Source organism: Pezoporus occidentalis, unplaced genomic scaffold, assembly GCF_034315485.1.
Source record: "Pezoporus occidentalis ecotype Australia unplaced genomic scaffold, CSIRO_AGI_Poc_V1 ctg15, whole genome shotgun sequence".
NCBI lineage: Eukaryota > Metazoa > Chordata > Aves > Psittaciformes > Psittacidae > Pezoporus > Pezoporus occidentalis.
The window spans coordinates 9110794-9136516 of NW_026913316.1; the positions used below are offsets into that span (position 1 = coordinate 9110794).

General features: G+C 36.8%; 1 protein-coding gene across 6 annotated transcripts in view; it reads right to left on the reverse strand.

Annotated features, from left to right (window-relative positions):
- Nucleotides 1–316: 316 nt before the first annotated feature.
- Nucleotides 317–25723, reverse strand: part of PTPN3 (protein tyrosine phosphatase non-receptor type 3) — a 153992-nt gene continuing 128585 nt past the window's right edge. For 5 of the 6 annotated variants that reach the window (XM_062610970.1, XM_062610972.1, XM_062610973.1 and 2 more), the window contains 9 exons: nucleotides 21983–22139; nucleotides 20190–20356; nucleotides 19184–19274; nucleotides 18862–18923; nucleotides 17889–18035; nucleotides 13490–13618; nucleotides 5007–5152; nucleotides 4200–4335; nucleotides 317–1725 (listed from right to left, as the gene is read on the reverse strand). In XM_062610970.1, coding sequence (XP_062466954.1) covers nucleotides 1648–1725; nucleotides 4200–4335; nucleotides 5007–5152; nucleotides 13490–13618; nucleotides 17889–18035; nucleotides 18862–18923; nucleotides 19184–19274; nucleotides 20190–20356; nucleotides 21983–22139 — 1113 coding nt within the window. In that variant the 3' untranslated portion in view covers nucleotides 317–1647. The remainder of the gene's footprint in view (nucleotides 1726–4199; nucleotides 4336–5006; nucleotides 5153–13489; nucleotides 13619–17888; nucleotides 18036–18861; nucleotides 18924–19183; nucleotides 19275–20189; nucleotides 20357–21982; nucleotides 22140–25723) is intronic. The other variant, XM_062610971.1, reaches the window with a different exon arrangement.

Here is a 25723-nt window from a genome sequence, read left to right on the forward strand (position 1 = left end):
ATGAAAGACGCATACTATACAGCTGTGGCAGTTTCTATAATGAAACTCCAGATATAAATGATAATATCCATAACACAAACCATAATTCTAAAATATATCTGATTATGTGTGTATATATATATCTAAAAAGAAAATGATCTAATTTTCTCTTTTATACACATATAAACATATGGCTAATATGCCCCATAAAAATTTTTCCTTATTTAGGACTAATCTTTTAAATAACAGTTTTAAACAGTCCCTTAGAATATTATTTAAACACTATTCAAAAATGAAGTACTATGAGAGGGTAATCAAAAAGCACACACAAAATAAATTAACATCATACAAATGTGGTTGTATTGTTCAGAAAGTCCAATTCTCCCATTTGAAATGAAATGGAGACCAGTGTACCTTAGGGTGAATTATTTATCAATGCACAAATTCATTCTCTTTCCTTGTAAATCTTCATGTGAATTTAGCTGCATTTCCATAAAGCAAGAAACACAGTAAACCGGCAGAACTCTTGCAAGAGTGAGTTGTGTTTCACTGGGTAAGAGCAGTTTTTTGCTGAAGGGCAGCAAGTCAATATTTTACCACCATCAGAACACTAGCAACACCTGTGCCCTTGGAAGCTTCACACCTTGAAATAGCAGCAACGTATTTGACCGGTTCAGTAGTAATTTTTCTTCCAGTATTGGATTAGATTACTTTGCATATACAGTAAGTCAAAAGTCTAGTATCTTGTGTGCAACATTAATCCACATTTACATATGAGAACTTATAAATACACATGGAAACAAAGGTGACAGAGAATTAAACCTCTTTTAAGTTAAAATGCTTTCAGTCCACATATAAAAAACAGCAGTGAAAAACAAGTATAAAGGAGATGGACAGCAGAAACAGAAGATAAGTAATAAAATAACTAAAACTGTACGAAGCAGTTCACTGTTAAAAGGGCAAGTTGCAATTACAATTGATCAACAGAAGATGTAGACAGTACCATCTGCATAAATGCTTAAATGCAGCATTATTTTCACATCACATACAGTAGATGTGATTTCTAAGAAGCATATTATAACAGCTGGCATATTTACTAACAGATTTATGGTAACTGAATACTTAATTTGTCCAGCTCTTAATGTACAGTACTTACACATTAGCCTTTAAAGCTCTTCATCAACCTTTTAGCAGTCAAGGTTACATCTCCATGAGTATCTAGTGCCCCAGTAAGACAGTTTAAACATTCACCTCCAATGAACTTTCATACCAAGATATTAAATACATTAGCTGAATCATTTCAATACTGTGAGTTTTCTTTTTTGCTATTTCAAAGGAAACACAAGGACCTTTTTAACTTTCAAAGTGAACAGAGTTTTAAGGCAGTAAAAGATACGTATTAAGGTTCCCATGATTGTTTATGGTTGTCTATGTGAACAAAGCATATTACACACAATTGCTGTCATATGTTTATCTACATGACTTCATTATGCTGTACATGATTTAGCAATCTTCTTGAGAAATTTAAAGTGCCACAGTTCAAATGTGCTCATCTGTCTTTTCATGGGCTTCCCAAGTCCATTGTAGTTGCTTTCAGAAACAAGCCCTTGCTTTACTCAAAGAACAGTGTTTTTAGGAAAAAAAAAAAATTCATCCTTCAGTGCTGTGCTAACTGGAATCCAGTGGTCGAACCAATCCTTCTTTGTAAACACGAAGAATAGCTTCACAAACAAATTTGTATTGACTCTGTGTAAGAAAGAAAAAAAACAAACATTTATGGATGATTCAACTCCTGCTTATACAGTAGTACTGGGTAGAGCTAACAGTCCCACTGCTTCCTTTTCTCTTCGACAAGGACAGGAGAGGAGACGCAAAGATGGAAGGAGAAAATCCAACTCTCCCAGCTGTGTTCTCCATAAACAAAAGTAACATTCGTTGAAGGACAAGCACTAAAAGTCTCATGCCAAGGGAAAACATAACCCTCAAATTTAAAAGAACACATGCTTAAATTTCAGGAAATAGGATTTAGTTGTAAAAGCTATGCAAATTTATGAGATTCTTTTTACATCTCTTTATTGTTCTTTATACATCTCACCCATTTATTTGGTAGCTATCTGATTATTACAAGTATATTCTAACCTTGACAATCCTGCAGTTACATATTACTGGGCACATTTAAGTTACATGACTAAAAATGTATTTAAAGTTACCATATAGGATATACAGGTCCAACTGCCTTGCTACAAATTTTGTGGGTTTTTTTTTAAACCACCTACACTATTGCAGAAGATGCAGTCACTTTATTTTAATTTAATCACTGTTTGTAACAGAATGGGATCAAAGACTTTGGAATGCATAATTTTGAAGAATAGCAACCACATTAATTCTTCCAGCACAGAAAATTCTGAGCTCATTTCATTCTTATAAAGTCTTCATAAACTAGATTAGTATTTTTTTTCTGAATTATACTATTGCAAAGACTATTTCTGTTGATGGACCTGTTTGCTAAAGCCAATTAGCCTGTAAGCCTCCTTCTGAAAAGTGATACAAGAAGGCATTAGCAATAGGACTAAAAATCCTCCTAGCCTGAATAAATGTTTATGACTGTAGTGATAGGACAAGGGGTAATGGGTTAAAACTTAAACATGGGAAGTTTATATTGGATATAAGGAGGAAGTTCTTTACTGTAAGGGTGGTGAGGCACTGGAATGGGTTGCTCAGGGAAGCTGTGAATGCTCCATCCCTGGCGGTGTTCAAGGTCAGGTTGGACAGAGCCTTGGGTGACATGGCTTAGTGTGAAGTGTCCCTGCCCATGGCAGGGGGGTTGGAACTAGATGATCTTAAGGTCCTTTCTAACCCTAACTATTCTATGATTCTATGATTAACAGAATCCCAAGAACACAAGATGATTCCTCTACCTTTTCTCCGAAATTACTTTTCACTATTGTCAAAACCCCAAAATGAACACCTTCCCCCAAAACTCCGTGTCATACATTCAAAGAAGCAAAGCTTCACATTTTCTAAATCCTTTTTTCTATCTTCACAATGATCTCCCTTGTATGGCAGCTCCCCTCAACTCTCTGGAGGCATCTGGAAACATTCCCCCAATATCTCCCAAAGGACAGGGCTAAAAGCACTTGGACCATCAAGGACCTTACACTGCATTTAAATACCAGTAGCTAGAAATGTTACTCTTCTCTGTAACCTGCAATACATTTGCTCTTAAGTACAGAAAACCTCAGGAAAACTGCGGGATGGAAATGAATTTTCTGCATCTTGATTTTCATACCTTTTCTTTCAACCCTTCAGTCAATTACTCCCACTTTCAAAAATCACTCTCTTCCTTTGTCTTTATTTCTTAATTACCTTGACTTTTCTCTTTATTGTTATGATTTGCATTTTTTTACTGACTGAATGAGCAAAGTATGATATTTAGCTCTCTGTTCAATACTTCTGTGATGAAGTTACTGAACAAATAAGAATGAGCACTTCAGCATTTCTTCCTCTGACTCAGACTACTTGTTTTCTTTGCTCTTATCTGTTGCATGCATTCTTACTGCTTACTCAGCTGATAACTAGTTCTACCATGTACGTCCTATAGCACTGCTTTCTGTATTGGTTAGTATCTCTTAATTTCTCTTTAATGGAACAAAATGGTTAGTTTTTCTTTTTTTTTATTTTTTTAATGAAAGGCCATACTGTTACGTAAATTTTGTTTTAGCTTTATTATTTTGGTCAAAGCTTTTGTTTTGGTGCTCCTGATGATAAGATTGCAGATCTTTGAGAAACTACAGACTTCACATGATTAAACAGCAGCCACTGAACTGACCAGTTAATAGCTCTGATGAGTCCACTCTTACTCATTGAGCATGCCCTGTCTGATACTAACTCACAATATGATTCTGGCTGTGTGTATCATCTTAGAATTGAAGCACACACACAATACCCACAGGGCAGCTGAACATGCTTCAGGGAAGGCTATCATAACTGAACAATCCTTCTATTACATCTGAATAACACCCAATGGCCTTTCCCAGAAGCCTTAAGCTGAATATCAAGTGTGAGCAGTGGGGCTAGGTGGAATGCAGGAATGGGAACGTGGTAGAGAACCCAGGATAGAGCAAGATGTTAACCTGCAGCTCCTTGATATTCTGTTTTCTCACAGCTCAGCAAATGCAGTACATATGTACAGAAAATAAGGCTTCCTCTCTATCACTTACTGATGTTTGCACCATCATAGCTCGCTGGTCTCGCATTTTTCGTACGATATCCAGGGGATAAACAGGTTGGTTCCTTTCAATTAAGCACATGGCTGTTTCCATAGTGACCAATACACCAGTGCGCCCGATTCCAGCGCTGTGAAATGTAACAGAAAAACAGTCTATAAATTAGTTTTTGCAATGCACCAGATTCATATCACGGTCTTAATACTAGGATGCCAAAGAGCCTTAGAAATTACAGGAAGACCTTAATACTAGAACAGAGTGTGAAGCTTATCTTTAAAGCAAGTTCAGTATATTTTCTGCCAGTTATTAAAAAGAATTTTTATATAAATAAAACTAAAACCTCACCTAAAGAAAATGGATTTTTAACAATTATGACTGCTTACAAATCTAAATGCACTTGTTTGGTGGTATTTTTGATTAAAAAATGTAATCTAACTGACTGCTTTTTGACAGGCACTTGAACAGCTGAAAAAAACCCTTTGCAGTACCATTCAAAATGAAGTTACAACAGTGGCAGAGGATAAAAATGAAGAACAACTGACACTGCAAACTACCAGCTCTGTGACAGTTACGTGACTAAGGCATTTCACGCAAAGACTGCAGTAAAAAGGGAGTGAAAAGAAACTTGAACTTTAGATTCAACACCAGTGTCTCTGTCTTCAACAGTGAACGCTGGTATTACACAGTTTAACATTTTGATCTTATTAAAAGAATCTCCTGCCTTGCAGACAAACTTTTCAAAGCAAATGCTTATTCCAAGGCTGAAGCAAACCTATAATCAGAATTTTAAAGCACAAGTACCTGCAGTGAACAAGGACAGGCTCATTCTTTACTCTCTTTGGCCTCATACAGGTCACAAACTCCAAGAAGTCCATTGAGTCATCAGGAACACCATGATCAGGCCAAGCAACATACTGGAGATGGGTGACTGTGTGGTGTTGCTCTGTCTAAAAAAAGTAAGGTTTTCAAAAAGTGTTCAGTGTTATGACTCCTCTAATTATGTTTACTAGATACAAGTCATACTTTTCACAGTAGGCATATTCTGCAGATGCTATAAGACACATATGATGTAGAAAATATTTGTCATTTTAAAACTCAAAGTAAAGTATGAACATGCAATTCTTAGAAAGCACGCAAAAGGCATAACATTTTCTAAACAAATGAGGTGTCAAGTTTAACTTCTGTGATCTAAACAGACTGTAATTTTTTGAATTTATTGACTGCTGACTTATTATACCTTGAATTCACCCCAGGTAAAATGCTACGAGGTGTAAGCATAATAATACTATATAATCTAACAGGTTGGAAGAAATAGCTGAAAACACCAGAGAACTACTAAGAACTGTATCAAAATAACAGGGTCTTGGGACTACATAATTCATTCTAAATATGTATCTTTGTGTACTTACAGATTCAGTTATAAAGTTGCCTGCAACATTTGCTAAATACTTTTTCTGTTCAACACCAATATATATAGCTCATACATACGTGTTCATTGTACATATATGATTGACTTCAGTACGACCCACAACAGGATACTTATGTGTGGAAGCAATAAAATCAGTTAAAAGATTCTGTTGGAGGAAGAGCTCTTTTTTCATTCAATTATACCTCAAAAAGTAGCTTTACAGAAGTTCTTTCAGTTTAGCTTTTTTTTTAACTTTGATTATGAAATCACTCAATCATCTTTGCATTCAGATTGCGCTCAACTGCTATGTTACAGATATAACCAATGATTAGGTGGGAAGGAAAAAACCTAAGACACTCCTGAGCTCTGCTGCATCGTGCAACAATGATCTCGCTCTTCACAAACTGAGACAAGTCTTCAGGCTCCTTTATTGATTCCACACATTTAGCAACAGTTAAGCTGCTGGCTGGCATTTATTGATGTCCATTGCTAGACACCATTTGACACCCTACTGAAATAAAAACTCCTTTATCACTGTATTAGTCTATAAAAACTGTCCTCTCCCTAGTGTTCCACGCAAGAATGTTTTCATGATGCTTGTGACTTTAAGAAGTATTTTCTTCCTTTTAAGTGCAAAACTACTGAAATATATGACCTATTTCAAATGCCTTCAACTGCTTGCTTTCCTCTTCCACTTGAGGAAATTATTCCACTCCCAGGGAGCAGGCTAGTAAGATACAGAAGACAGGATAAACTACTGCCTGTGTACCAAGCAGTGTTCTAGGAAATGCATTCATCCCAGTCAAAGTAATTGCAATTGCAGAAATTTACAATTACCTGCAGGGATGTGAAGATAAACAACGCAGCTCATACTTAGCTTCCTAAAGGCAGAATCTGAGCAATCACTATTAAAAGGTCTAGCATAGGCCCAAGTGGATAATATAATCTACCATTAATGACCAAGCTTGCTGTCATACAAATTGCATTTCAAACTATTCTCCAAAAGACCTCACAATGACCAGGATCTCTGCAAGAAAAAGCATGTCCTTTTTCTAGTCAGCTTTGCTGTCATTATGTAGCTAAGAGCTTGATCAAATGATTACACTGTAAATTTTTCTGAAATGCTACAGATCAAAAACAAATACCAAAAAAACAACAAGAAAACGTCATTAAAAAGTTGTCTTTTGGAAACCTGCGCCTGCTTAATCAGGAGATCTTCAAACGGAAATGAGATAATGCAGCAATTACATGCAGCAGTTTAAACTGATTCTCTTAAATCAAAGACATTTGAATTACAGCATTCAGGTGAAACAAAGACTTGAGTCATTCTAAAATTATCCAAGAGTGAGCATTCAGTGACCTTTCATGTGCATCAAGAACTTCAAGACACGCATCATGGATAAATGCCAGGGGCACACGTAAGAACCACCAACAGTGATCTGTAGCATCAAAAGCCATTTTACATTTTACAAGCTCAGAAAAGAGAATGGAGTCAACTTAATTTTTACTTGTCAGTAATTCAGACTCAAATATAGCAAGTTGCATTTTTAAAAAATAGTTCATAGACATTAAGTGCCACAAACATATTACATAAGACTTACTCGGAGTGAGAATACGTGTCAGAGCACGCACTTGATCCTCAGAGCTGCTCCTTTTGGTGAGATCATCTTCATTATCTGTTAAATGCCCTACTCATCCCTAAACACTACCATAGCTGTTCGTTGATTATTTCAGGTATGCCTCAAGCTTCAGCATAATTTCCCAGTTGCCTGTGTTTTATCTATAGCGCTTTGATGAGTTTTGATTCATTTGGTTGAGCTCTTCTGAGATGATTCCAATTGTTAAAACTTGACCCTTCCATCACTCACTTTTCAAAATGCACAAATATTTTAAAATACTTATTTTTTTTTAATTAGAAAGCTAAGCCTATTGTAAATGGCAGCTTTATTCATATACGTTACAACTAGTTCTTCAAATTCTAATACCTTTAGGTATTAGAAGTCCAGATTTTTTTAAAGCTATTTTTAGTGGTCTTTACATTCATAATAAAAGTCAGCCTTTAAATTCAGAAAAATGTCAGTCAAATACCACCATACATGGAAATAAATTGCATTAAAAGACCACCACACTTACTGAAATCTAGCACTCATATATTAAAAAAAGTGCTAGAATTACAGTTACTGGTCCCATAGCTAGCTTCACTGTATATGTCCTACTACGAATACTTACTTTTAAACACCTTTTTTCTCCCAGATCCTGCTTCTTTGTACAAAGCTAGTAGTGGAAAAGGTAGCTTCTCATTATACTCCAGTTGCTGTCCAAACCATTATCATCTGCAAGTCAGCTTAAATCCTTTCTACATTTTTTTTTTTGACTGAGGTTTTAAATAAGTTATTATTGCAACATCATAATGACTGATACATGTAGAATTTATCTTTATAAAATCTGGCTCTATTAGTCCTTTCCTGCTGTCTCACTTTCTGGAAGTTTAGACTTACAAGAGCTGCTCATGTCCCAGTTGCTGTTTTTGCCTAACTTGACATTATATACCTTGTTCAAAAAATATTTAATGTTTTTTGAATGCACATGGACTGATTGCAATTGAATTTAGGTATTTGGTGTTTTCACAAATCAGCCTAACAATGGTGGATTTAAAAAAAATGAGTCCAAACAATGTACAGACTCCAATGATACTTCTAGATTGTCATTTGCCCAGTTTATCATCAGCCACTTGACCACCATTTAGCTGCTTCACAGCACTGAACCATATTCACTTGGCAAGCATCTACAGAAGTCTTAGACATGTCCCAAGCTTAGACATGCCCCAAGGTGTTTGTTAGTGTCCTGATAATGGTTATTGCTGTTGCAGCAAAGGTAACTGCCAAAAATAAAATGTACTTGTACCTACCTTTCCTGTGCAAATTCAAGACATCGTACTGCAAAAAGCAACTTCACTGTGGTTAAGCTAACATCCTAGATTTTGCTCAGAAACACAGCGTAAAGATACATGACCTTTACTATGCTTGTCATTGCGATTGCAACTCCTGACAAAATATGGTGCTGTCAGTGGTAATGCTTCAAATGGGTGCTGTAACACTTGCAAAACAATCTCATTATCAAGACCTTCAACCACAAAAATATCGATTCTTCATCTTTCTGTAGTTTGCAGCCCTGCTTATTATAATTAAATCAAAAGGCAGGCTTCCATGTTTCATTCTCCTAAAATGATTCTCCCTGATTAATAAAAGAATTGAGTGCTCTTTAAAGAAGAAAAACCACACAGAGCTTAGAATGATAATACTCATATAGAAAGAAGGAAATTTAAGCTTGAAAGGTCAACCTTAATTTTGACTTTTCTTAAAATCCAAGCCATTGATTTTGCATTTCACCTTTTTATTTAATGTCCTTTTTGGTCTAGGTTATAATAATCTACCATAAAAGAAATTTCACCATGAACTACATTAACCTTGAATTGGTCCTGTTATCTTCTAAGCAGGAAAAGGTATGCTCTTTGCTAGTGAACTTCAAATATATACCTTGAAAGCAGATTCAGTGATCAGGGTTAAAGCCTAGTTTCTGAAGAGCAGGATAATCTGGCAGTAGCATTTGGATTTTTGTTGGACCACTGTTCCCACCCCACTATGCTCCTGTATGCTCTTGCCATAACACTTTTAATCTACTTTTGTTCTTCAGCTCTTTCCTATTCAAAATCAATTTGTATTCTTCTACCTCAAGTATCTGACAGAACAGAACTCATTTAGTGCAGACCATTTTCAGAAAAGCCTTTGAAATGCCTCTGCAGTGTGACACGTTTATTCAAGACGTTTACGATATGATCATATTTCTATAGATTTCTTTGGAAATAAAAAAAGTAAGGTCTTGTTTAATGTGCAAAAGCAAAAGTTTCAGAGATGAATCTAAGAATCTAACATAAGCAAACTTAACATTTCCCCCCACAAACAGTTGTACGACATGTATCTGGCAAGGAAGACAAATGGCATGGAAATCTTCAGCCCAAACAATTAAGATGTGTAAAAATATCAGAGATTCTATTTTCAGCTCACATTGCTGTCTTTGTTTCATCTAATAACAATTTAACATAGTCACTAGAAGGCCTACATGTTGGTCATTCATAAACAGAAAGATACCAGTCATTCTGAATATTGCAATTTTATGTCCTCCCTTAAGCAAACAGCAATATCATTCCTTAGCAAAATGAATATGTGTAATCTTCAATTTGTTTGAATTGCTGCAGGAATTTATTTTCTTTTTCTTCAAAGCATCACCTTCACCACTGTGATGTCCATGGAAAGTGACAACTTTTAAATGAAAAAGCAGCTTATCTCCACAAATCCCACTTTTTGCATTGTCATTGTCTGCACCATCATGCTAAACAGTCTGCATTATGACAAGGAATTGCCTTAAATAAATTGACCTGGGTTTTTTATAATGTGTAAGTGCTCTTTCATGTCGTTCACTCATTCATCATAGCAATGGTATAACTTGTCTTTAAAGACTGAAACTCAATCATTTTTTAAACATATTGGTTTGGGTTTTTTTTCTTTTTCATTTTCTTTGAATGATTTAGTTTAGTTAATAAAACTAATCAGGTGGGAGAATAACAGGGCACTTTGGAAGCAACCAACAAGGTGTGGTAACAAACATTAGATGTGGCAGAATTCAAAATAAAGCAGTAACCAACCCGCCCCCCCAACAAACCCTTGCAAAATTACAGTTCTTCAAAGTTATGAGAGTAATACACTCCAGCATGTATCATCTCCACAGCCTTGCTAAGTTCCATGGCTGGGTTCCAGTCACACTTAACAGAAATAATAAAAAATCCTTGCTTAAACAAGAGAAAACAGAAAAAAAAGTTTGTTTTTTTTTCATAACATAACTGGATGCAATTGGTGAGATTTAACAAGCAATGGTATGTTGTGAGGTAACTATCTTAAAGCAAACTGAATGGAAGTTTTCTTCATGCTTACCATGCTATTTTTTCAGTGGTTGAAAAGAAATATTTATCTTGTCTTACAAAACAGTGCATTGTGTAGTGAATTTCTGCAATCACACTACAGAATTTATTGCCTTTGGTCTGCTTGTTCTCGTTCCCAAAGTGTTCTGAAGCTTTCTGAGAGGTAAAAAAAATCACCTACCTAGCCTCAAAAAATCCTCAAATTAGTGCTTTATTTACTTTCCTTTCATTTTGTTACAGGATAGACTTAAATTTTTGTCTTGAAAATAAAAAGTAAGAAATTAATCCTTATTTCATTTCATGAGGCTTAGAACAGTTACAAATATTTCACACATTGGCGAATGCTCAATCACAGGCAGAGAAGCACTGTGTCAGAAAAATCCTAGGAAGTTTTTAGTTCCTCAAGTCTTCAGAACATACCTGAACAAAAGGCATCGTTTCATACACTTCTCTTTCAAGCTATTTTCCCCTAAACGCAGATGTGAAATCTGTGCAACTTAATTTGCAGGAAACTCTTTCACTATTATGCCTTTTCAACAGAAATCAATTCTCTTGTGAGTTTGAAAGCTTTATCCATCTTATCATTAAAAGCTACTTTTATTCAAAAAGACCAGTCCAATGATGCTCACATTAGTTCAGGGAATAATAAAACCTGGCTTGAATTCAGATGACTTTTAATGTATTCTTTAAAGAATACAACAACTGTGCCTGTGAGAGGTAGTACATTTAAAGCTATACAAAGTCTACTCAAACACAAGATGCCTCCAGAAGAACACATATGGACAGCTTTAAGAAAGAAACTCAAACGACATGTAAGACTAGGAGATACTTCAGTGTTTCAGTGAGTCCTTTCAGTATGTTTTAACAAGGTACAAAGGTTTTTATTGCCATCTGAAATGCCAAATGCACACAGAGCTATCAATTATTAGGGTCATATTTTTACCGTGTGGACAGGTCAGCGTTGAGTGTAGCCACTTTATTTGTGTACAAATAAGCTTGCCTATAGTGAAAAAATAAACCAAAATAAAAGACCCCCTCAAAACAACTCTGCCCTTACCGCAATACACTCACATCCACCAGGGATTCGCTTTACCGTGCTTTTGGCTAACCTAGATGAAATCCATGCAAGCATATGCCTTTGCTGTAGAAACAATGTTCTAGCTGAGAGCTATCATGAGACAACTTAGACAGCTGAAGACCCCTGTAACTTTCACACCTGTTAACATGTCTACAAAGGCACACTATATTCTCACAAATACTTTATCACAAAAATAATTAACTTGTATTAAAAGAAATAAAAAAATAAAGTTGACTGCCCTACTCTCATTAGAATTTCGACTTATCACATGCTAATAGACACACCTGAAGTGAAAAAAAAACCCAAACCCATATTGAATATGGTCACTGGTGAATTTACTCAAAATTATGTAATGGTTTGATAAATACTAATGAAGAAAAAGAACAAGTATTTGAAAAGAGTAAACTAGTATTTACATGAAGCCTTAGCAACCCAAGTTAACTGGCAATCAGCGAATTTAAGTAACAGGGACTAAAAGTTGGTCTACAGACTGCAGTACTGCTTTAATGAGGTTAATTTCTTCTGTGCTGACATTCAAGTTTATCACTTGCAGGATAATTGGCTGAAAAACAGAAGCAAAAGTCATGCTGCTTCCTGACTGGATAGTTTCTTATATCTAGGAACTGTAAACAGTCTTAACTGAAAAACTTTTTAAGTACATGCACCTCTAAACATGTGGTGTTCATGACTTCAAAGGAAATTCTAATCATGTTAAAGAAACTATGGATGCACTGCCAAGTGACTCTATAGAAAATTTATGAGACTAAAGGATTGGTCATCTTGCTGTAAGAACACCAATTAAATGTCACATTTTAAAACTGCTATTTCCTTTTTCTTACTACCAGCAATTCTAGTAACAGTAAAATCTACTTACTTAAACATACAGAAGTTTAAAAGATTGAATAGCACTGGAACTGTAAATTAGTATTTGGTCAGTACACAGTGACTTCTTATGCATGTATCTTACGATAGCACAAACCCTTAACCTTCTTAGAAAATACTTGTGGCCACAGAATTCAGGAGAAGAGATGAAAAGGGAAATGTGTAAGAAATGTAGGACAACTTATGAACAAAACCAACCCTAATCTCATATACGCAGGTTGTGGGAAGTCTAGGTGTGATCTGAACATACGATTTTACAACACAACCTGATATGCAAGAACTATTTCATGTTCTCTTTGCTTTATAACCCTTCCATTAGCATAAACTATTAACAGCTATGGAAAAAGTACCTTACATAAATTGAGCACATTTCAGTTGAGATATATAAGGATTTTTTTTTCTTTTTAAAAATCTGACTGAAGACAATGAAAAGGAGCTGACATTCGGCATCTTCTCTCAAAACAACATTATTATGCTTCACTTCTTTGTTAGCTATTCTAGCTGCATGTGTCATTAACCAAGTGACCCAAATTTCATCCTTAAAAGAACACAGTTTGAATAAATCCCTCATTGAAAATCAGAATATTTGTGAAGAGTCAGTGACTGCAAAACTGATTACAGAAAAGCACTGCACTTCTTTACAAAGCTTATGCTGTACTGGTATTCTAATAATGTATTAATGTATTATAGAACTTCAAAAAGCATATTTTCAAAGAAGCTCTAAAGAAATAATCATCCTGTTGATGATTATATGAATTATATGAATGTTGATTCATATAATAAAATCATATTTCTTTTATAAAAATGTGTGTATACGTACATACACCCATGTACATTCTCATTCAGAGGTGTTCATGCGCAGATACAGGGTCTATATCTACCTATCTATATATGTATTCATTCAGCTTCCTTGGGAATAATTAAAGATAACAGGTATTTACCTCAACGTTTGTAATCACCATTTCTCTAACAACATAAGCAATCGTACAATCTTCAGAATGGCATCTGACACGAAAGCTGCCGTATTCCATTACATCTGGTGGATCAGGCCAGTACTGATGACATTTGGTCTGTAATGAAAAATAAGCACACGTCAAGACTGTATACAAGCACTTCTGTTTCTAGGTTCCTCTCCTATGCTATGGTTCACAGAATTGAAGGAGTGGTATAAAAATCTATGCTGGTTTGTCAGTGAGGTGTTGTCCTGGGTTCAGCAGTAGCAGTCATTTTTCTCCTTCTTAGTAGCTGGTGCAGCACTGTGTTTTGACTTTCGGCCTGGGAACAGAGCAGATAACACTGATGCTTTAGTCTGATCAAGGACTTTCTGAGCCTCATGGTCTGCCAGGGAGGAGGGGAAGCCGGGAGGAAGCAGAGACAGGACACCTGACCCAAACTGACCAAAGAGGTATTCCATACCACAGCATGTCATGCCCAGGATGTAACTGGGAGTTACCCAAAAGGGCCAGTTCACTGCAGGGTTGAATGGTTGAATGAGGTATGGGTCGTTGCTTGGTAGGGTGGGGAGAGTTATTGGTCGGCTGGTGCTGAGGTGTTGTATTCTCTTCCCTTGTTATTTCCGTTATCATTATTATTATTGGTGGTAGCAGCAGTGATTTGTGTTATACCTTAGTTACTGGACTGTTATCTCAACCTGTGGGAGTTGCATTCTTTTCAATTCTCCTCTCCATTCCTCCGGTAGTAGGGGGAGGGCAAGAAGGGGGGGAGTGAGCAAATGAGTTGTCTGGCTGGGTTTAAACCACAACAGGTGTTTACATCCAAATTGGAAAATAGCATGACAAAATAGGCTAAATTCTCTACAAACCTTTCCTTTAGTAATTCATAATAAAAATTCAGGTAAATTGGATGCAAGATACTTTCTGTCTGGTACTTATCTGCAATTGCTAAAATGACTTCTCCAGGCATAATATAGGAGGAGAAACAGATGGATTTATTCCCTTTTAAGAAGAAAAGTATAGGGGACAAATTTATAACTAACTTCAGCCACCTAATAGCAGGTTACAGTAAAGGCAGAGCCACACTTTTCTTGGAAGTGAACAAAGAAAGGACAAGAAGCAACTGAATAAAAGATAGAAAAATGGAAATTTTTATTAGATGTCCATGAGGGTTATCAAGCACAGAAACAGGATGCTCTATGAGGCTGTGAAACCTTCATCCATGGAAATAATTAAACCTTAACTGACATGACACTGCATAACCTGCATGAAATTCAGAGCTGCCCCTGCTTTGAATTGAGGAGTGCATGTGATACCTCCACAAGTCTCTTCAAACTGAATTAGTCTTAGACCTTGAAGCAAGATCATGCTGGAATGTGAAAAGCAGTGTGTACCAGTCCTTCCCACCCTGTTCCAACACTGCAGTCTCACAGCTGAGGGAAAGAGCAAGGCAGGCTCCATTTGTGGAAGCCCTAAGAGACAACCCATTCTACACAGAGAAGAGCAGAAAAAGGAATACACAACTGTCCTTACTTATTTCTCAATTGTTATGCTGTTTAGGACCTGAAATACTTACTTGCTTTCTAAACAAATTGCTTTTGACTGACGTGCCAGAAATTTGACAGCATAGGATAGATTACATAGAAAATAATGATAAAAACTAAAGTGCAGTCATTTAAGAGTCATCATCCACCTCAGAAAAACCCAAACTGTTCAGTTTTCAGTCTTTAAAACGTCAGAACCAATGCTTTTTTGTACATTAATATGTACATAAAATTTTCTGTACATTAATAATCTAAAAGCTTCATCTTTAAAACTATAAAGCATAGGGTAAATCAAAATACACCAGAATACACCAGATATTGCTTTAATTTTCAAAGCCAGGTTGGATGGGGTTTGAGCAATCTGGTCTAGTAGAAGTTGCCTCTGCCCACGGCAGGGGGGCTGGAAACAGGTGATCTTTAAGGTCCCTTTAAACCCAAACCATTCTATATTATTCTGAAATTCATGGATTGTTATATTTAACAGATTTAAAGGAATTTTCAGGCAATTCTAGGAAAGAACCTATGATATAAGGCCCAGTTAGAATTAAACTTAGCTAGAGGTATTAAAGATAACAGGAAGGGATTCTACAAGTACATAGCAAATAAAAAACAGACTAAGGAGAATGTAGGCCCCCTCAGGAAGCTCTCGGGAGAACTGGCTACACAGGATTTGGGGAAGGCTGAGGTTCTGAATGACTTATTTGCCTCAGTCTTCACTGGCAAAGGCTCTGACCAAACCACCCAAGCCTTGGAAGGCAGATGCAGGGACTGTGAGAATGGAGACCTTGCACCCACTGTAGGAGAGGATCTGGTTCGAGACCATCTTAAGAACCTGAATGTGCCCAAGTCCATGGGTCCTGATGAGATCCACCTGTGGGTCCTGAAGGAGCTGGCGAATGAAGTTGTGAAGCCGCTGGCCATCATATTTGAGAAATCATGGCAGTCAGGGGAAGTTCCCGATGACTGCAAAAAGGGAAATATAACCCCCATTTTCAAGAAGGGGAAAATGGATGACCCAGGGAATTACAGACCAGTCAGTCTCACCTCTGTGCCGGGCAAAATCTTGGAGCAGATTCTCCTGGAAGGCATGCTAAGGCACATGAAAAACAATAAGGTGCTTGGTGACAGCCAGCATGGCTTCACTAAGGGGAAATCCTGCCTGACCAATTTGGTGGCCTTCTATGATGGGGCTACAGAACTGATGGACAGGGGTAGAGCAGTTGATGTCATCTACCTGGACTTGTGTAAAGTGTTTGACACTGTCCCACACGACATCCTTGTCTCTAAATTGGAGAGACATCAATTTGATGGATGGACCACTCGGTGGATAAAGAACTGGCTGGATGGCCGCACACAAAGAGTTGTGGTCAATGGCTCAATGTCCGGCTGGAGACCAGTAACGAGTGGTGTCCCTCAGGGATCGGTGTTGGGACCGATCTTGTTTAACATCTTTGTCAGTGACATGGACAGTGGGATTGAGTGTGCCCTCAGCAAGTTTGCCGATGACACCAAGCTGTGTGGTTCGGTTGATACCCTGGAGGGAAGGAATGCCATCCAGAGGGACCTTGACATGCTTGTGAGGTGGGCTGATGCCAACCTCATGAAGTTTAACCATGGCAAGTGCAAGGTCCTACACCTGGGTCAGAGCAATCCCAGGCACAGCTACAGGTTGGGCAGAGAAGAGATTCAGAGCAGCCCTGCGGAGAAGGACGTGGGGGTGTTGGTTGATGAGAAAATGAACATGAGCAGGCAGTGTGTGCTTTTAGCCCAGAAAGCCAACCGTATCCTGGGCTGCATCAAAAGGAGCGTGACCAGCAGGTCTAAGGAGGTGATCCTGCCCCTCTACTCTGCTCTTGGGAGACCTCACTTGGAGTATTGTGTGCAGTTCTGGTGTCCTCAACATAAAAAGGACATGGAACTGTTGGAACAAGTCCAGAGAAGGGCCATGAAGATCATCGGGGGACTGGAGCACCTCCCATATGAAGACAGGCTGAGAAAGTTGGGGCTGTTCAGCCTGGAGAAGAGAAGCCTGCATGGAGACCTCATAGCAGCCTTCCAGTATCTGAAGGGGGCCTATAGGGATGCTGGAGAGGGACTCTTCATTAGGGACTGTAGTGATAGGACAAGGGGTAACGGGTTAAAACTTAAACAGGGGAAGTTTAGATTGGATATAGGAAGGAAATTCTTTCCTGTTAGGGTGGTGAGGCACTGGAATAGGTTGCCCAGGGAGGTTGTGAATGCTCCATCCCTGGCAGTGCTCAAGACCAGGTTGGACGAGGCCTTCGGTGATATGATTTAGCATAAGGTGTCCCTGCCCACGGCAGGGGGGTTGGAACTAGATGATCTTAAGGTCCTTTCCGACCCTAAGTATTCTATGATTCTATATATATGATATATATGAATTTAAACTTAAATTCTGATCACCAGCATGCTGAAACTAGTAAACACTGTAATGTTAGACTCTTGCTTGAAGCCAGGTTTGCAAGTTTTGCTCAACCTGCTCCATGCTTCCAAACATCTGCTGAACCATCAAGAGAGCAACTGCCACATGGAGCCCAGTTCTCAGGGGATAAAATGTAGTACCTGGCTGATTAGCAAAAAGAAATCAGTGCAGTGACTTCTGTTTATCAGACAGCTAGTTTCTTTTCAAAGAAGCAGAACAAAAAAGAAAGTTTCAGAGTACATATTCCTCTAAATAACTTGGAAAGCTGGGACTTCAGAGAAATAATTCAACAGAATAAGCTGGCCTTTTTTAGGGTTATTTGATCATAACAATGGGAAAAAAATTTAAATGCACATTTCTTTATACATTTGTTCAGCATACAAAGAACCTGAACACTTACCCGTCCTCGTTCTGTGAGAGTTGTCAACATGATGATCAGTGACAACTTGTGATCCCAGACTACTTGCCAGAAGTGTGCACATGTGTGTGGAAGAGGCCCCTGAGTAGCAATGTACCTGTTCACAATGCCCACAGAAGGAATTTCCATCTATAAAGGGAAAGAAATATCCTATGTAAATTTTGTTCTCACTACTGCAATAGTGTTTTAATTTCACATTGCATTCAAATAGAAGGTTCTGAGGGAAGATTAAGGTGGCAAGCTGAGTAATAAGACAATCAAGATCACAATTTGTTACGTGAAAAACCTTTAAATATTTATCTAAACTACATATATACTAAAGATTCTATAGTCCCTCAAGCTGAACAAGAAGAAATGGCTAAGAATGAAAACATATTTGAAAACTTGAAATTGCAAAGCTTTTTAAATTTTCTTTAATATTTAGTAAGGAAAAATAGCAAGGTATACCAAAGATACATTAGCAAAAGCTGTTTATTGCCTGATTCTAGACACATTAATAGCTGATTCTGTGATTTACATGTTTAACTTAAGTATCTGACACAAATATTATATATATTTTTCCCTCTTTTCCCTGTCTCCCAGTCAACACACATGATAAGGGCAAGCAGAGTTCTGGTTTATCTTCAGGACCCTTCAGGGTATAGCAGATAGGCCATAAGTGTTTCTAGAGGGGGAAAAGGCTTAGTTTTAAGCTATAGGAGACAACCTCAGCATTTGCAGTATATGGAAAGGTAAAACAATTTTTACTGGTTAAAGAGACTGCACATATCGCTTGCATATACTGTGTATCAGGATGGCCACCTGTTTCTCAAGAGACACTTAATCTTTGCATTATGAATCTTCACATCTTTTACGTTTATAAATCCCCAGAAAACCCTTATTGCTTAGAAAGGCTGAATTTAGCCTGCTACTATAATATAGAAAGACAGCAAATGCAGGTCTCTGTACGACTTACATTCACATAATTCGCGTTAATGTAATCTTCATCTCCTTGCAAAATTATCCTTGTGGCATCATCTGCCAAAAGAAGAAGGGGGGGAAGGAGGGGATAATTAAGAGCCATGCTTCTCTTTTATTTAGTCAAAAAAACTGAGGAATGGCAGACACACAAACAGCAGAATATAAACCAAAATAATTACCTTTTAGAAAATAAAGTGAACAATTATATGACTTTGATCATATATTGAATTTTTTAATGAAGAATTCCATACAACTGTTTTATAAGCTATCATTTAGAGGATAAAGCAAAACAGGCAGAAACTGTACTTTATACTTACAAGGTAGAACATCTTTATATCTATTCTTGTCCATATTCTGAGGTACTTTTGCACATGTAACAGCCAAACCTGGCTTCTTTCTATAAAGTTGCTGCAAAACAGATTGAAAAATGGTAGGATTTTGAGGGATATGATGGTGCACACTAAATAGATTAAACTGAAAATACAGAAAGTGGAAAAATATCTTATTTTCTCTAATATCTTTTCCTAACCATCTGCAAAATTTACCTAAGAGAATTTGCTATTAGAGTAGCAGCTGAGTTATCTTTTGGAATTTCTTAAACTAACACTGAAAGAAATGATTTAATAAAAACATTTTATTAGTCAGTTTTCTATAACATTCCTTGCTAACACATTGTTAACTCATCGGTCTGTAGAGCAGCTCTTCAAAGTCTCATCTTACATACTGGGAATCACACCTATAAAGTAATCTGCCCAAGAAGTAACCATCAGTGCTTAGGTTGCCAAGGAGGAACACCACAGAAATGGACAATACAATGTCCTCCAAATGTAAGTTAACATTCCAACACTTTCATATGAACTTCTAAGAGAAGATGTGAGGAACGGTCAAGTTGCTCCCTTTATTCCATGAAATCAGGCCACACAAGAAACCCTAACTTAAGGTATAAAGGATATTTAGAAATGCCACTAAGTAGCATGGTAAAAGAAAGTAAGTTCAAGACTGACTGACCTCTGGCAAAACCCCACTATTCTATCCAATAAAATAACTAAGAAAAAAATATTTAGTGAGCTTGGGATACCTGAACAAGAAACACTTTAATTAAAACATTTTTCTCAGCAGATGATATTTATGCAAAACTAATAGCTCATTCGTCCCTATTCTAAGTAGTGAAGGCTCAAACTGATAGGCAAACCACATTCTTGCTCTCTTGAGATAAGACTGAACAGCAGCAATGACATTTCCAATTAATTAAGCCTTTACATTACTTGCTGGTCACAGCTATTCGTCTATATTAATGGCATCTGAGAATTGAGTATTACCTACCTCAAACTGAATAAGAACAGTCCCACTTTCTAGCCCTCTTTTTAGCTGCTCCATAGAGTCCTCCAGTGTATCACCACCATATTCAGAACAGATAGGAAGCAGAGATTCTGGGAGATTGTGGGAATCAGCTTCATCTTCTGATTTAGGCTCCACAAACTGTTTAACTACTGTGATATATTGAAAATTAAAATCAGTTACATACAGCATTAATCTGTTTGCAACACATATTGAAATTCCCCAGCTTGCAAGAACTGCAAGATATGCAAAGAGAGCCTCAGGAAAGCAAGAACAGCAGCACATTTAACTGCCTTTAAGTACTACATTATTGTCATAACTACTTAAAGGAGAATGTCCTTGTGACCTTTCAGAAAACGAAACTCCTCAAGATACCTATCTGTGAAGTCAAAGAACTTGACTCCAAGCACAGAGATTTTTTGCTGCAATCCTGTCTTACAGAACAGATTTCTGGATAGCCTAAATGAATCACAACATTCACCATAGTAAAAATCAGATGAGTTTCACCTAAAAAAGTTTAGAGCATAATTAATGAGAAGCTTACATAAGTTTGGATCTACAACAGCAGAATGAACACAAACATACTTACCTTGTACTCCCCTGCCATGTAGAGAAGCAACTGAATTATCTTTTGCAATTTCTTATGCTAATAAATATCGAACGAATTAATAAATTAAAAAAAAATAGAATTAGTGAGTTTTCTATGACTTTCCTTGCTAGCATGTTCAAGAACATGGCAAATATTAATTAATTAATTTACACAACGGTTCTGTCTTTATGAAAGCTATTACCAAAAGTATCCACCAGCTGTGGTTATGCTCCGCAATGATCTGAATGTTTCATACCTGCCAAACTTCAGAAAATGGGGAGCTGTTCATACACATATCTATACAACTGACTGGCCTGAGGCCACAGGTTATCTTTAGCTAAGAGCAGACAATTCTTATCTGCTCGTAGAAAGAGGACTAGAAAAGTTAAGGGAAGCCTAACACTGCATAAAGCCAGTGGAAAGGCCTACAATAATAGGATCAGGACTGTTCAGGGAAAACAAGACCAAGAGGCCATCTGTCTTCCTAGAAACACAGGAAAAAATTAAATAAAAGTAAATGGTACAGAAATACATATAATTTAGGCACTTTCATTCCCTCCTGTTTCCCAATGATGCATAATCCTGTCAGATTTTTAAACCTTAATGTAATCAGAAACTCTGTGCAAAACCCTTCCATAATTGTGTGCTTTTCTTAAAGAAAGTAAACAATAAACTAGAAGTTTCACATCATCTGAAAGCTCTTGGGATCCACATGTGTTTAAATATGGAGCAAGCAAAATCAAGCTGGAGGGGTTACCCATATTTTAAATATGCAGGCTTAAGATCCTGCATGTTTAAGAGATTGTCTCCTGTTAGTAGCCAGCAGAGTTCAAGTTATTATTACATATTATCACAAAATGTCTATTATAAGCATGGTGGGGGGGAAGCTTATTTGACTTGCTTCATTGTATAATTGTGCTGGGGAACAGCCTGCAGGTACTTGAAAACATTCAGCTGTGGATTTGTGAAATTATACTATGTTTACAAAAAAACCCAAAACAAACCCAAAACTTTTGCAAGTGACTGTTTGTTGTCATAGATTTTTTCTTAGATTTAAAAAATAAGAAGAAATTCTGATTTGATAGATTCTTTGTTTCACAACACATATATGTAAACAGAAGAGGTTATACCACCAAGCATAAGAGCGACAGTCTCAAACATTAAAAGTGAATAAAATAAGCCCAGTTACCTTTCCTCCTGACCAAAAGTGCAAGCTCTCTTGTGTGAGATTCTCTGCTGGCTTTTATGAACATGACCACCTGGTCATGCGTGTGCTCTGAGATATCTCGGCCATTAATTAATACTATCTGATCACCTTCATTCAGTTTTGGAATGCATTTATCAGCCTGTTTCAAGACCAAAGAAACACATTAATGTCATCACATCCAGTCATGTAATCAAGAATCAGGGTATTAAGTTCATCATGTAAGCAGTCTTTAGAGTTCTCCTGACAAAGTTTCATCTTCTGTGTCAGAAATTATATCAAAGGATTCAGGTCTAAAGCTGTCCTTGCTTCAAAGTCTCTCAATGAAGATGAGAAAGAGTTCAAATGGCATACTGATAGCCATAAAAGGACTTTGTGTTTATCAAACAGCCACTACCAGATTGCTCTTAAAGATCTACGTTTCAGACATCAAGTCTCAGCAACCACTGGTTATAGCCATTTGCAAAGGAATTTCTGGAAAAAGTGTTACAGGCACATAACACAACAGTTTTTATGCAGTGAATACTGAGAGGTCCAAACATGATTTTGATTAATATAATTTCAGTAACATGGTATATCCCCAGGCATGCATTTTTAAAAATTTAAAGAAATCCATACACATTTCATAATTTTGTTATTTATCAGATTCTTATTTGGAGGATATAAAAGTCTATCTACAAATAGAGAACATTCTTCTTCACTGAAAGTTTTAAAAAGAAGATACAGATAAGTACTCAACCTACGATGTTAAGGTACCCTGTATTTGGGACAAATTCTTCTGCTATCTGTGCTGCAGGTAGCAAAAGAATTTTCATCTCAAATGAAAACTTACATTATGTCTTGTCTTGGATACAGCAACTTATATTTAACTGCTGAACTGTAGGTTTTGTTTGACTTTAGTCTGCCGCACTACTTGCTTAGCTCCAAGTCCAACACAAAGCAATACAAGCTATGGCCAGAACACAATGATAGTATGAAGGGACTATAGCATCTTTTGTATGAGTAAAGGCTAAGAGAGCTGGGAGCGTTTTAACACAGAGAAGCCTCAGGGACATCTTGTTGATGTATATAAATAACTGAAGGGAAAGTGCAGAGATGGAGCTAGGCTCTCTTCAGCGGTGCCCAGTGACAGGTTAAGAGGCAATGGGCACAAACTGAAACACAGGAAGCTCCATGTGAATGTCAGGAAACACTTGTTTTACTGTGAGAGTGACCGAGCCCTGAAGAAGAGACATTGTCCAGAGACATCATAGAGTCTTGGAGTATTCAAAAGCCACCTGAACATGGTCCTGATCAACTGGCTCCAGGTGACCCTTGCCTAGAGGGGCTTGGACATGATGACCTCCAGGTCTCTTCCAACCTGGTGTAATTCTGTAATATGAATGCTTTGGATTCTACAACCCTTGAGCGGCAAGTAGTGTAATAACTTTATTTTCATTGCTATCCTAATTTTTATTTTGTCTACGAAGCACCTGGCTACACAAAAGTGATATATATATAAATTCAATTTGATTTGTTACATGAATGAGACATAGACCTTTATCATTACTCTGTATTCATAGTTGTTTTCCTATATTTCCTTAAGGCCAGCACTGTTAACCTGGACTTTATTTACCTAATGTTATTAGCCCTATCAAGAAACCATCACCAACTCCTCAAATGTGAACAAGATGTTCTAATTAGACCCGATCCTGGTTATGCCTTGCACTTATGGCTCCTAAAGCAAGATTATCAGCATTGTACTGTACTAAAAAGTAAAAAAAGAAGGAAGAAATGTAAAAGTGATAAAAAAAAAAAATAAGAAAAATGAAGGGTAAAAGAAACCCCAAAGAGGCAAGAATATGAGGAAGAAAATAAATTGGGAGCCATTTGTGTCAGAGAATAAAGTAAAAGGAAAGAAAATTTAAGACATGTATGACTGCCATAAAGCACGTAAAGGAGAAGAGAGAGAAAAGAAAGATGTACACATGCGAAAGGAAATAAATCCCAAGCAGAAAAGCCGCTTAAAAACTTTTAGAAAAGGAATAGTTTCTCCCAACATTTTCCAGAGATAAAAGGCATGAAAATAATGAAGGATAGGGAAGACTGCCAATGATTAATATAAAAGACGAATGTAAACAGAACAAGAACGGGAATTAGGAATAGCCATGGTGTTCTTCAACACTGATTTAACTACGTATTCACAGCTCCTAAAAACCTCTCTCATCATATTTTGTACAATTAAAAAAGGCAGAAGACTGCAACTGTGAATGACTGCTTTAATCACTGAAATATTACTGAGATAGGAATTATTCTCTCTGAAATATAATTATTTGAAAAGAAAAGTGATACAAAGACCATAACAGGTCAGTCTAGGAGAGTTAAGAAGTCAACAAGAACAGGGGGGAATGGTTTCTGATCTCCTAAATTTGTCTATAATTTAGATTTCTTGTCTGGTTGCTGGCTATTACTCTTTATTACAAAAGGAGATCAATATCTTTGCTCAAAGAAACTTTGTTAATCATGAGACATGTTAATGCCTCAGCTCTCTTACTTGAATTATTTGTCTGTATAAAATATATCTTAAAGGAGAATTAATTCATTCTATGTAAGCACAATTTGTAGATTTTTTTGATACTGCACTTCTCCACACAATTAATTATGTCAAAGGCCTCCTGTCCTCTTGGCACACCCAATGTTTCACTTTATGCTAATCACCTTGCTATTGCTCCAAGAAGCATACATACTATTTTTCAATGAGAGGTTCTGTTAAATAAAACCACAATGACTTCTTTAGCACCTTAGGACATTAATATTGTTTGTGTGAAAAAAAATAAATAAATCAGGGTAAGACTTTAATTAAAAAAAAGAAGAAATACACTATGCAATAAATGCTTGTTCTTTACACATAATGCTCTCCCACAACAATTTTGGCTACTCTGTCTTACAGTCTTTCCAGCATATTAGACTGTAGCTGTATTAGAGAGGAATTTCTAAAAGAACTTTAGGATATTAAAGGGAAAATAGTGCCTTATTTTGGTGCATAGGTTTGCTTCCCCACCTCCACAAAAAATATAGATCTTTTTGTAGGTAAGTGGCAAAAAGTGACATACAAACCTAAGAAATAATTTTAGCCAATCATGTTAGCAAGCAGCATCCCTGAGGACAATTTACAAGGTAATAAGTGAATCTAGAGCAAGTTAAAATAGCAGCAAATACAATGAAGGAAAGGCATAATTTAGCTAAAATAACTTAAAAATGCATTCCATAGACTGTTTAACTTGATCTTTCAAGTATCAGCTATATTTCATTAAACAGTGAAGAACAGGTGAAATACAGTTTATGAAAAACAATAGAATCACTTCTGATACTGCTATGCTCTAAAAATAAGTATATTATTTTTCCCCTTGCTGTAACAAGGGGATTTCTATAACACTGCTGTTGAATATGTTGGATTGGATAACTGTTTCCAGTTTATTCCCTGACTTTTGATAACCTGCTTGATTGGTGGCTTACTAGGATATAGAGCTAATGGGTCACTTGTGTCTATGCTTATGCTACTAACTGGAGACACTCAAATGAGGTTTGCAAGTTAGAAGTCCAGTCTTTATCTAATCCAAGAGAAAAAAAAAAAACAACCAAAAAAAAAAACCCACAGATCAACATTTTCCAGAAGATAATCTGAATTTTCCAAAGGAAATCACTGCCTCTGAAGAGGCATCTTTGATTCTCTCACTGGGGAATGAA